The sequence below is a fragment of the Vombatus ursinus genome, unplaced genomic scaffold (genome assembly GCF_900497805.2).
Source record: "Vombatus ursinus unplaced genomic scaffold, bare-nosed wombat genome assembly UNPS02014859.1, whole genome shotgun sequence".
Lineage (NCBI taxonomy): Eukaryota > Metazoa > Chordata > Mammalia > Diprotodontia > Vombatidae > Vombatus > Vombatus ursinus.
Genome location: NW_020954637.1, coordinates 3,494,945 through 3,507,104, shown reverse-complemented (window position 1 = coordinate 3,507,104; position 12,160 = coordinate 3,494,945). Strand labels below are relative to the sequence as shown.

General features: G+C 47.3%; 1 protein-coding gene across 1 annotated transcript in view; it reads right to left on the bottom strand.

Annotated features, from left to right (window-relative positions):
* The window catches only part of WNT4 (Wnt family member 4), a 48,047-nt gene that overhangs the window by 9,104 nt on the left and 26,783 nt on the right, over nucleotides 1-12,160 (bottom strand). Inside the window, exon 2 of the mRNA XM_027841338.1 lies at nucleotides 8,456-8,691. Coding sequence (XP_027697139.1) covers nucleotides 8,456-8,691 — 236 coding nt within the window. The remainder of the gene's footprint in view (nucleotides 1-8,455; nucleotides 8,692-12,160) is intronic.

Below are 12,160 nucleotides of genomic sequence, written 5' to 3'. Positions count from 1 at the left end.
CCTGTGTTCTAAGGGCCCTCCCAGCTCTGACATCCTGTGTTCTAAGGTTCCTCTCAGTTCTGACATCCTATGTTCTAAGGGCCCTTCCAGCTCTGACATCCTGTGTTCTAAGGTCCCTAGCTCCTTTGTGGGAGTTTTCAGCTTTTGAAATTCTGTTCCAAAGTCCCTTCCTGTTCTGATATTTCATAGTCTGAGGTTCCTTCTATCTCTAACATTTTTGTGTCCTTAGGTTTTCTCCAAAGTCTAACATTAACCTCTCTGGGCCTCAGTCTCTTCATCTGTAAAAAGGAGGGTTGGACATAGGTGACCTCTTAGCTTCCCTGCCTCTCCTTCCTTAAAGTTCTAAATCCGTGATTCCAAGGCAGTGACTCCAAATCTGATGATCTGTGTACTAGGCAGTATAGTAGGCAGCTAGCTGGTACAGTAAATAGAGCATCAGGCCTGGAGTCAGGATGATCTGAGTTCAAATGTGACCTGGATGCTTGCTAGCTGTGTGACCCTAGGCAAGTCACTTAACCCTATTTGACTCAGTTTTCTCAACCGTAAAATAGAGATAATAACAGCACCTGCCTCCTAAGGTTGTTGTGAGGATGTTTGTAAAAAGTGCTTACTGCCACATAGTAGGTGCTTGATAAAGGCTTATGCTCTTTCCAACTAGGACAGAATCCAGGCTTCACTGACCCCATGAGGACTGGGGTGAATCCTGCAGGTCACCTTTGCAGGATCCTGTCCAGGGCGTTATCAGCAGGGATGGAATCATAGCGACTACAGCTGGGGAGTTACCATATTATATACATGAAGACGTTGTTTCCTATGGAAGGGGAGTGATCAAGGTTACATATAGATGGTAAGTGGAAAGACCAGGGATTCCATTCCCTAGATTGAGCCTCTGGATTCGAATTCAGCGCTTTCCCCACTAACCTGCACGGCTTCCTTTGGGTAGGGACCTGGCAGAAGATGCGTTCAGGGAACACTAAGCTGCTCCTGCTCATGACCCTTGGCTACCATTATATCGGCCAACAACATTTATAGAGTGTTCACTGTGTTGGGCACTGTGCTAAGCACAGAGGATACAAAGGAAGGCAAAGGGGGCAGCTAGGTGGCGCCATAGTGCATAGAGCACTGGCCCTGGAGTCAGAAAGACCTGTGTGACCCTAGGCAAGTCACTTAACCCTAATTGCCTTAAAAAAAACAAAAAAACAAAGGAAGGCAAAAGTAGTCTCTGCCCTCAAGTCTAATTGGAAGACAACATGGGGTACAGACAAAATCCATGCAGAGTAGGTGGAAGGTGATGTTGGGGGGGAAGGCTGCAGCAGCTGGGTGGATGACTGGGAAGGGCCTCCTGGGGGAGGTGGAGCATGAGATGAAGGACCCCAGGTATTCTAAGTGATGGAGGTGAGGAGAAGGAACATTCCAGGCGTGGGGGTCAGCCAGGGCAAAGGCCTGTGTAAAGAACGACAAGGAGGCCAGGGGAGCTGGACTTTAGGGTACACCTGCTGCCCAGAGTGTGATGGGCTCCAGGGGAGGAGAAGACAGATCAGTAAAAATCTGCCACAGAGGAGATGCAGAGATTCGAACATGACTGAAAAATGTACTTAGCACAGGCAGCTACTCTGCCTAAGGTCATTCAATATAACTCCCCATTTTACAGATGAGGAAACTGAGGCCCAGAGTGATTCACACAGGCAGATAGTGTTAAGGGCGGGATTTGAACCCAAGTTTTCTGGCTTGAGGGTCAGTGATGTTTCCAGACTGCCTGTGTTCCCTGTGGGTTCTGAAAAGCTCTATTTTTCTGTCCTGGACTGAAATTTCGTGAGATGGAATTTGAGAGAGACCAGTATTCCAGACATCAAGTCAGACCTTCCCAATAGGCTGGGTTTATGTAGTCTAAACTTCTTAGCGTGGTGTCCAAACTAATGCTACAGTAGAATTCCAACTACGGTCTAATTCATTTCCCACACTTCCCTGTACTCCAATCATAAAGGACAATTCTCCAATCCTGGGTCATATCTTACACTTTCTCGCCTTTACTCATCCTGATAAACATAATTCTCTTTTTTCCTATGTAGAATAGTTAGCTTACAAAGTGTTCCTTTCATCCCTACCTTAAATAATGTTGATGATGATAATAATAATAATAACAAGCATTTATATAGCACCCACTATGTGCTAGGCATTGTGCTAAGCACTTCACAAATATCTTATTTGATCCTCATAACAACCCTCGGAGGTAGGTATGATCATTATTCCCATTTTACAGATGGGAAAACTGAGGCAGACAAAGGTTAAGTGACTTGCCTGAGGTCACACAGCTAGTAATTGTCTGAGGCCAGGCATAATGAGAGAAATAGTATTATGAGGAAATTGAGGCCCAGAGAATTGGGCAGATTGTGAGTTTCTTGAGGGCAGGGACTGTCTTAAACACTTTTGAATATATTCTAAGGTCCCTCCCAGCTCTGACATTCCATGTTTTAACATCCCTTGAAACTCTGGTATTCTACGCTCCAAGGTTCCTTCTGTTTCTGATATCTTATCCTCAAGGGTCCTTTTTAGCTTTGACATCCTATGGCCTAAGGTCTCTTCCACCATCTTAATTGTCCTCCCCTAAGGACCCTTGGAACTCTGATATTCTCTGTTTTAAGGTCTCTTTCAGTTCTGATGATCTGGGTGGGGAAGGAAAGTGGAGGTTAGCCAGTGGAATTCCAGTTCAGGAATTATGCAGGGGGAGCCGGCCTTGATGAGCTGGTGATGGATAATTTCCACCAGTCACTGGGAGGACAGAGTATCTATCTTCCCCTCCTTCTTCCCTCCTTCCTTCCCTCCCCCATGAACCTTAGAATTGGGTATCTGATAATATGCATTTAATCTGGGCACCAAAATTATAGACAAAAAGTAAGAAGATTTGGAAGAAATTTGTGTGTGTGTGTGTGTGTGTGTGTGTGTACACATGTGTTGGGGGGATGGGACTAGCTTTCAGGAGAGGGATCAGAGGAGACAAAGTTGTTTGACTTGGCTAGGAGTGTGGGTGTGGGAAGGGTTTTGGGGACCTTGAGGTAATCTGGAGATATTTGTAGGTGTAAAATTCAAAGAGGATGAGGGACCATTTAGCCTGGTTGGGGGTGGTGGTAGGAGTGATCCAGAGTGTACTGGAGTGCTGGGGATGAGTCGGGGCTGGAACGGAAGCCCCCTGACAGAGAAATGCCTCGATTCCGGGGGCAGATGCTCTAATGGGAAACGGAGGGAGAGTTCATGACTCAGAATGTTCTTTTGAACCAGAATGACTGGAACCCTAAAGGTCAGTACAGTACAGGGGTGGGGGGAGTAGAGGCTTGGGTTTGTGAGTACCGAGCCTCACTTAGAGAAAAATGAGGGCCTAGCCTTCCAGCGCTGGAGTGGGAACCTTGTGGTGGAATTGAAAGTGTCAAGGAACCTGCATTCAAATCCGATCTCTAGCACTGACTGGCTGGGTGACTTCAGGACAGTCATTTACTCATCTGCAAAAAATGATGAGCGCAAATGAGCTAATCTTCAACTTCCCTTCGAAATCTCCAATCCTTATCCAACCTTCTCATTTTACAGAGCAGGAAACAGAGTCCCAAGTAGGCGAGACGGCTTCCTCAAGGCTATGGAGCCAGTCTGCAGGAGGCTGAGTGGAGAGAGATGGTAGTATGGAGAATGAGCCTAAGCAGGCTTCAGAGTGGCAGTCAGTGATGGCTCTGCTATCCCTCAGCCTTCCTTTTTTCTAGCAAACCTCCCAGCTCAAAGGCCACCTCATCCAGGAAGCTTTCCCTGATTCTCACTCATTTCCTAACCAGTGCCTTCTCATGGGATCATGGGATTAACATCTAAATGAGGCCCATTCCCTCACTCCTTTGCTCTCTCCTTCCTCTTAGCCCTTTATGGCACTCATTGCACTCCCGGATCAAGCAATGCTGTAATTACCCAGCATGCAATTCGGCCAGTACAGGAATCTGCAGTATTCCCATGCCAATGGCTATGCTATATACTGTCCTCTACTCTTCGGTTTGATTGTAAGCTCCTTGAGGGCAGGGGCTCTAGTTTTTCAGTCTTTGCATCCCTCCCAGTTTGGTGCCTAAAGACAGAGATGAGGCCACAGATGAAAGAGATCTTATAGGAGATGTGGGTGAAAGGACTCAGCAACGAACTGGAAATGAGAGATAAGGGAGAGGGAAGAACTGAGGTTAACCGTAAGGTTCTGAACTAGGTGAATTTTGGCTCTGCAGAGGTATTCAGCAAACATTCTTTTGTCGTTGTTCAGTTGTTTCAATCTTGGCAGAGATACTAGAGTAGTTTGCCATTTCCTTCTCCAGCTCATTTTGCAGATGAGGAAACTGAGGCACACAGGGTGAAGTGACTTGCCCAGGGTGACACAACTAGCAAGTGTTAGAGGCTGGATTTGAACTCGGGCCTCCTGACTTAGGGCCTGGTGATGTATCCACTGAACCTCTTAGTTGCCCTTAGCAAACATTTATTGAGTTTTACTGAGTTTATTGAGTCCTATTGAGTTTATTTATTTATTGAGTCTTAATTTGTAAAGGAAAGGGCACAGGATTTAGAGTCAGATGGGCTAGGTTTGACTTTAGGCTCCCTTATTTCCTGACTGTGTGAATTTGGGAAAGTCATTTAAACTCTGTGGGACTCAGTTTTGCCATCTGAAAAATAGGAATACTAATCTCATTGAACAGCCAACAATCATTTAAGTTCTTTTTCTATGCCAGGCACTGTGCATAAGAGGATACAAAAAAAAAAAAAAGACAAAAAGAGTCTCAGCTTTCAAGGAATGTAAATTCTAATAGGGGAGACAAGAGGTAAATAACTAGTATCCATCTATATCTATATCTATCTATCTGTGTCTACACATATAGAGAAATACATATATACATACATGTACACATATATCTATACACATATGTATCTATATATTTGTGTTTATATACATACATGTGTGTGTGTGTATATATATATATATTTTTATATATGAAAGAGAGAGAGAATAGAGTGGATGAAAAGCAGTTTTAAAGGGGAAGGTATTATTAGCTGAGAGGCCCAGGAAAGGACTCCTGGGGAAGGTGGGATTTGATCTGATTCTTGAAGGACTCAGGGAACCTAAGTGGGGGAGGTGAGAGGGCAGGCTATTCCAGCCACAGGAGGCAGCCATGCAGACAGAGTCACAGGTACAGAGATGGAGTGTCCTGTACTGGGAACTGAAGGGAGGCCAGCAGAGCTGGGTTGTAAAGTGTGTGGAGGGGAACAAGGTGTAAGAATGGAAAGGTAGGAAGGAAACAGGTTGTAAAGAACTTTAAGACTAAACAAGAGATTTGTGTACTCGATCTTGGAGGAAATAGTGGCTCCTGGAGCTAATTGTGGAGGGAGTGACATGGTCAGATTTGGTAACTTTTGGTAGCGGGAGTTGGGAGAGACTTGGTTGAGGCAGGGAGACCTGCAGCAGTCCAAGGGAGAGGGGCCTGAGTGAGGGGAGTGGCCACACGAGTACAGAGGAGGGGACATCTACTAGAGATGGTGTGAAGGGAGAAAAAACAAGACTCAGCAGTAGATTTGATATTCGGGTGAGTGTGAGAGAGGAAGGGAGGATACCACCTGCCTAGTGAGCTTGGGGCACTCGGGGGATGCCCCCATAAAAATCCAGGTAATATTGTTACTGTTATTATTGGCATCTGAATTACAAGCTTACTTAAGGGAGGAAAACTTGCTTCCTCATTGTTTCTGTAAACTTCCTCAAGGGCATGGAAGATGTCTACAAAGAGGTGATTATAAGAAAGAAAATTTTCAGTATCATTCAGTAGGATTTAGATCTGTGAGGGACTTTAATGTGAACGTAGAATGTATGAACTGAAAAAGATACAGAGCAGAGAACATCAGTGTTTCAAGGAACCATAGAATATAGAATGTCAGGGATGGTTGGAAGTTTAGAACAAAGCTCCCATCAGAACCAGAAAGGAATTTAGAACGCAATGTCAGAGCTGGGAGGGGCCTTAGAACATAGAATATCAGAACTGGGAGGGGCATTGGAATACAGAATGTCAGAGCTTGTAGGGGCCTTAGAATACAGAATGTCAGAGCTGAGAGAGTCCTTGGAACACAGAATGTCAGAGCTTGGAGGGGCCTTAGAACACAGTATCAGAGCTGGGAGGGACCTTAGAACCCACGAATATCAGAGCCGGGAGGCACTTTAGAGACCATCTTGTCCAACTCCTTCACTTCACAAATTAGGAAACTGAGGTACTAAGAATAGTGACCCAAATTAATTATACCGATGTCTCCCCTCTGTTGTTTCATTTAGTTTTTCTGAATCTTCTGGGCTGTCAATAACTCTAAGATTGCTGTGTCATGATCTACCCTCTGGGCCCATCCCTTAATTCTTTGGATATTTCGGTGATTTTCCAACCTCTCCTCTTAGTTGCCCTCTGTTGTGAGCCGTCTTGTTTCCTGCTGAAGTCGCCTCTTGTTTACTGCTTCTCTGGATTTTTGGAGATTTTCCACTTTCTGCACATTGACCATTTTCTTAATTCTTATCACTCTTAATTCTTAATTCGGTCAGTCAGTCAAAAAGCATTTATTAAGCACTTACTATGTGCCAATCCTACACTAATTGCTGGAATGTTAAGAAAGGTAAAACCAGCTTCCAGCTGTAAGGAACTCATAATTTAATTGGGAAAACAATAGGCAAATGACTATATCTGTACAAGATCTGCAGAGGGTAGATGGGAGATACTAAGAGCAAGTGAGGGGAGCGAAGGGGGTTTGGAGAGGCTTTTTCCAGAAAGAGGGAATTTAGCCAAAGACTGGAAGGAAGTCAGGAGGCATTCCAGGCCTGGGGGACAGCCCCATGGGGAGTGGGGACAGGTAGGCAGGGGCAGGGCAGGGAGTTGTGTACCAGGAACAAGAAAGCCAGATGAAAGGAAGAAAACTGAGAGAAGACTGGAAAGGTAGGAAGAAGGAATGTCTGCTTGCTGATCTGTTGGCAGAAGGAATATCCACACTGGGAATTATCATGTCAGCAACACTGTAGGTATTTGACTTTGGAATATCTATTTTAGGGACTAGAACCCAGGTTGTCTGACTCACATTCAGCCCTGTCCAGAGCTGGTCAGTGAACTGGCCCACGCACCTTACTTACGGGGCTTGGGTGGGTATCCAGGCATGGGGCATGAGTGTACATCAAAGGGCTTGTGGGAGGCCCTGTCTGTAGGTAGGATGTATGGTTGTCTCCATGTGGTAGGAGGCAGCATGGTGGAGCACAAAGGTCATTGGTGCTGGAGTTAGGGCTTGGCTTGTTGTTCAGTCCTGTCCAACTCTCCGTGACCCCATCTGGGGTTTTCTTGGCAAAGACACCGGAGTGGTTGGCCATTTCCTTCTCCAGCTCATTTTACAGGCTTGTTGTGAGGTTCAAATGAAATAATATCTATAAAGTGCTTAGCACAGTGCCTGGCATATAGTAGATACTTACTATATCTTTCCTTTTTTCCTTCCTTCCTTCCCTCTTTCCTTCCTTCTTTCCTCCCTCCTTTCCTTCCTCCCTCCCTTCCTTCCTTCCTCCTTCCTTCCTTCCTTCTTTCTTTCCTTCCTTCCTTCTTTCCTTCCTTCCTTCCTTCTTTCCTTCCTTCCTTCCTTCTTTCCTTCCTTCCTTCCTTCCTCCCTCCCTCCCTCCTTCCTTCCTTCCTTCCTTCCCCCCTCCCTCCTTCCTCCCTCCTCCTTTCTTCCTTCCTTCCTTTCTTCTTTCCTTCCTTCCTTCCTTTCTTCCTTCCTTCCTTCCCTCCTTACCTCTCTATGAAGCATAATTGATAGTTAGTTTTTATGTTCCATTGCATTGTGCAGTTCCCCCTATGGTCAAATCATGGGAGAACATGAATAAAAGTCACACAGGGTGGGCATAAATGGATGGGTTGTGATCTGCAGCAGTCGGTCAGTCAGTCAGTTAATAAACATTTATTAAGCATCTACTGTGTGCCAGGCGCTGTGCTAAGCATCATTTGGGGAGAACTTCCAGGTGGAGGACATCTCAGATTTATTGAAGCCTTTTGAGTTTTCAGACTTGCTAAATGCTTTTCTCACAACACCTGGGTACAGCAGATGGACCTTTCGACTTAGAATTAGGAAGGTCTGAGTTCAAATTCCACCTCAGACACTTATTAGTTGTGTGATGTATTGGATGGCCATGAAAGTCCCTTCTAACTCTAAAGCCAGGATTTCAACTTATGATCCTTTGTGAGGAAGACGGGGGAAATTATCATTACCTCCATTTTACAGATGAAGAAACTAAGGCTCAGAGAACTGAATGCCTAATCAGTCAATCGAGGACTTATTAAGCACCTGCTCTGTGTGATTCCCTGGCAATATCAATGCGAAGCTGAGAAATGTCGATGTGTGTGGGAGGATGGGGCTCCAGGGCCCTGCCCCCTCCCCGTCCCCTCACCTTGCGTCACCACCTTGCCGAAGACCGGCAGGCTGTCCAGAGTCGAACAGTTCCACCGTCGGTTCCGGAACTGGTACTGGCATTCCTCGATGGCCAGCTGCGCCCCGCGCCGCACGGAGTCCATCACCTCCAGGTTCCTCTTGCACATCTGCACCTGCCTCTGGATCAGCCCCTTCAGCTTCTCGCAGGTCTCCTCGTCAGAGATGCTGCCCACCGAGGACAACTTGGCCAGGTACCTGGGGGGGATGGGAGGGGACGGCAGGCACGTGAGGCCGCAGCCCCGCCCACCTGCTCTCTGCCCAATCCCAGGAGCCCGGAGCTGGGCGTGACCTGGCAGCTGGTGCCGCCCACCTCGCCCTGAACAGGGATCTCCACTGTGGCACAGCCCCCACCTGAAGATAACCAGTGACGGGGAACTCACTGCCCGTCAAGGTCATCCATTTTTGACAGTTTCGAGTCAGGAAGCTTTTCCTTCCTGAATTACACTATAATAGAATCTACACAAGAGCGGATCTCAGAAGGCATCTGGTCAGTGTCTGAGAGGCTGCCTGGTGAAGTGGACGAGACATTCTAGTTTTAGTCAGGAAGACCTGGGCTCAAATTCTGCCCAGATTCTTGTTAGCTGTATGACCCCTGTTTCTTCATCTAGTGCAGGGGTGGGGAACCTGCGGCCTCGAGGCCACATGTCGCCTTCTAGGTCCTTGGGTGCAGCCTTTTGACTGAGTCCAGGTTTTATAGAACAAATTCTTTTATTAAAGGGATTTGTTCTGTGAAGTTTGGATTCGGTCAAAGGGCCGCACTTGAGGACCTAGAGGGCCACATGTGGCCTCGAGGCCGCAGGTTCCCCACCCCTGATCTAGAGGCAGCTAGGTGGTGTATTAGTTAGAGAGTTGGACTTAGAATCAGGAAGACCTGAGTTCCGATTCTACCCCAGACACCTACTTAGCTCTGTGACCCTGAGCAAATCACTTAACCTCTGGCACCTCAGTTTCCTCATTTGTAAAATGGGGATAATAATAGCAGCTACCTCACAGGTTTCTTGTGAGGATCAAATGAGTTAATATTTATAAAGCACCTTACATGCTATATAGCTTATTGTTAGTTGTAATAATTTTGTTGTTCAGTCATTTCAGTCACATCTAACTCTCTGTGATCCCACTTGGGGTTTTCTTGGCAAAGATACTGGAGTTGTTTGCCTTTTCCCTCTCTGACTCCTTTTACAGGTGAGGAAACGGAGGCAAACAGGGTGAAGTGACTTGCCCAGGGTCACACAGCCAGGAAGTGTCTGAGGCCAGATCTGAATTCACAAAGATGAGTCTTCCTGACTCCAGGCCCAGCACTCTATCCACTACACCGTCTAACTTCCTATTGATAATAACAACTAACATTTACATAGCACGTACTATGTGCCAGGTACTGTGCTAAGCACTTTACAAGTATTATCTCATTTGATCCTCACAACAACCCCGGGAGGTAGGTAGGTGTTATTGTTGTCCCCATTTTATAGATGAGGAAACTGAGGCTGACAGAGGTGAAATGACTTGCCCAGGGTCATACAGCTAGTAAGTGTCTTAGGCTGGATTTGAACTCAGGTCCTCCTGACTCCAGGGCTGGTGTTCTATCTACTATACCACTTCCCTGCCTCTTCTTCTTAGTAATCTGTGTGAGGAGTTTGGACTCATGCCCAAGGTCCCGCGCCGCTCAGAAGCTGTGATCTCTGAAGCCCCTCTTCAGAGCCCTGGAAGCTTTCTAGTCATGGGGACCCCACCTCCTCTGGAGGTGGCCCATTCTGCTCAGAGTTTTCATCTAAGAAGTTATTTCTGCTGGGTTGAAATCCTTTTCCCCAGAACCTCCACCCCCTCTTCCTTGCTGTGCCTGCTGGAATTTCCTCAAGCTCCGGACGACAAGGACCTGGGTTCGAATCCCAGCTCTGCTGTTTATTGCCTAGGTGACCTTGGACAGAGCGAGCTCCCTCTTTTGGCCGTAGCATGCTCTCAGATCCCTTACGGCTCCAATCCCTCTGAGCCCAGGAAGAGCTGGAGCGTCTCTCTCAGGGATTCTGGGCACTGCCAGACGCTCAGAAGCTGTCCTGCCTCGGGGACCTGGCCTGTGTGCCTAGCTCTCTCCTGGCTTGGCAGCTGCTTTTTCCTCCCTTCTCTGCTGGACTCTCAGGGAGCCATGGGGGTGGGGAGGGTGGCGGTGCTCTCTGCCGTGTGAATGTGCCCTGTCTTCCTGCCCAGCAAACACCCTGGGCAAGCACTACTAGGAAAAATCCGAGGTCCCTCGGCGTTAGCCAAAGTCAGCAGCCAGCACGGGGCTCCTGCCAGCTGTCACCCCTCACCACAGCGCTCCCTGGACACCCAGTCAGCACCTCCTCACGGCCACCTCCCTCTCAAGTCTGCACTTGGCCCACCTTGCTGGGTTACCCAAGGCTCCCACCATGCTGGATTCTGTGGTGCCCTGGAGCATAGAGGCTGCAATAAAAACAGCCTACGCCTCTATAGTGCTTCAAGGTTTCTGAGGGTCATTCAACCCTCACAACAACTCAGTTCAATTCAGTAAACATTTATGAAGTGCCTACTGTGTACCAGGTACTGGGCTAAGTGCTGGGAATACAAAAAGAGGCCAAAGAATCCTGGGGTCGCCGAATGGTTACAGAAGGAAAGGGAGGAAAACATAGTGGGAAGAACAGTGTACTAGGAAATAATAAGGGTCTGGGGTCAAGTTCTGGTCCCATCGCCAACTTCCTGTGTGACTCATGGCAAGCCACTCTGAACCTCCGTTTCCTCCTCTATAAAATGAGGGGTCTGGTTGGATTGGATGGGTTGAAGAGCCCCTTCTGGCACTAATAGCCTCTGACCCCAAATGCCAGAGTCAGCCTCGAACCCCAGTTGTCTGACTCCAAGGCTTTTCACTCTACTGGGGACGTTCATCCACAACAATTACCTGGGAACCATCCCTTGGTTGACTATGTCTTCCTGTAGTCCTGCTCTCAAGGCCTTTTCATAACTCCCTCTACCCCATCCCCTGAAGAGAGAGGCCCAGACCTCTCTCTTCAGTTGGTCAGCCCTCCCACAGGGTATAAGAGTGAGAAGGTGTTGGAATAGGAATAAAATAAACCTTTCTGAGCTGTGGCTTCTCATCCTCCTTCCCACGGGCCTCTCTCTTTGGGTCTACGTAGAGCCCCAGGGCTTACAATGCTGCTTATCTCCCTTAGGACGTAGACCATAGAAAGCCATTACCCCAGGCAGGAAGGACCCCTTTGGAGAAGCCAATGACCCAAAGCCCCTGGAACTGCAGAACCTCAGAGATGAAAGAGATCTGGGGTGGGGGACATCTTGTCCAAACCATTCCCTCAAAAAGTACCCCCCTGTACAACTTTTATTAGTAGTTATCTAGTCTCCATTCAAAGACCTTGAGGTTTAGGAAACTCACCTCCAGAAGGGCTCCTTCTAGTTTTAGACAGCTCAGAATTTAAGGGATGACAGAATGATTGGTCGGGGCTGGAGGCGAGGTGGGTGTGTCACAGAAATAAAGATAGCTTTAGAGAGACAGAGACAGAGAGGGAGGAAAAGAGATTGAGGGACTTGGACAAAGAAGGAATTTGTTTCTCTTCTGCTCATTTCATCCATGCACCCATCCACTCACCCATCTATCTATCCATCCATCCATCCATCCATCCATCCATCCATCCATCCATCCATC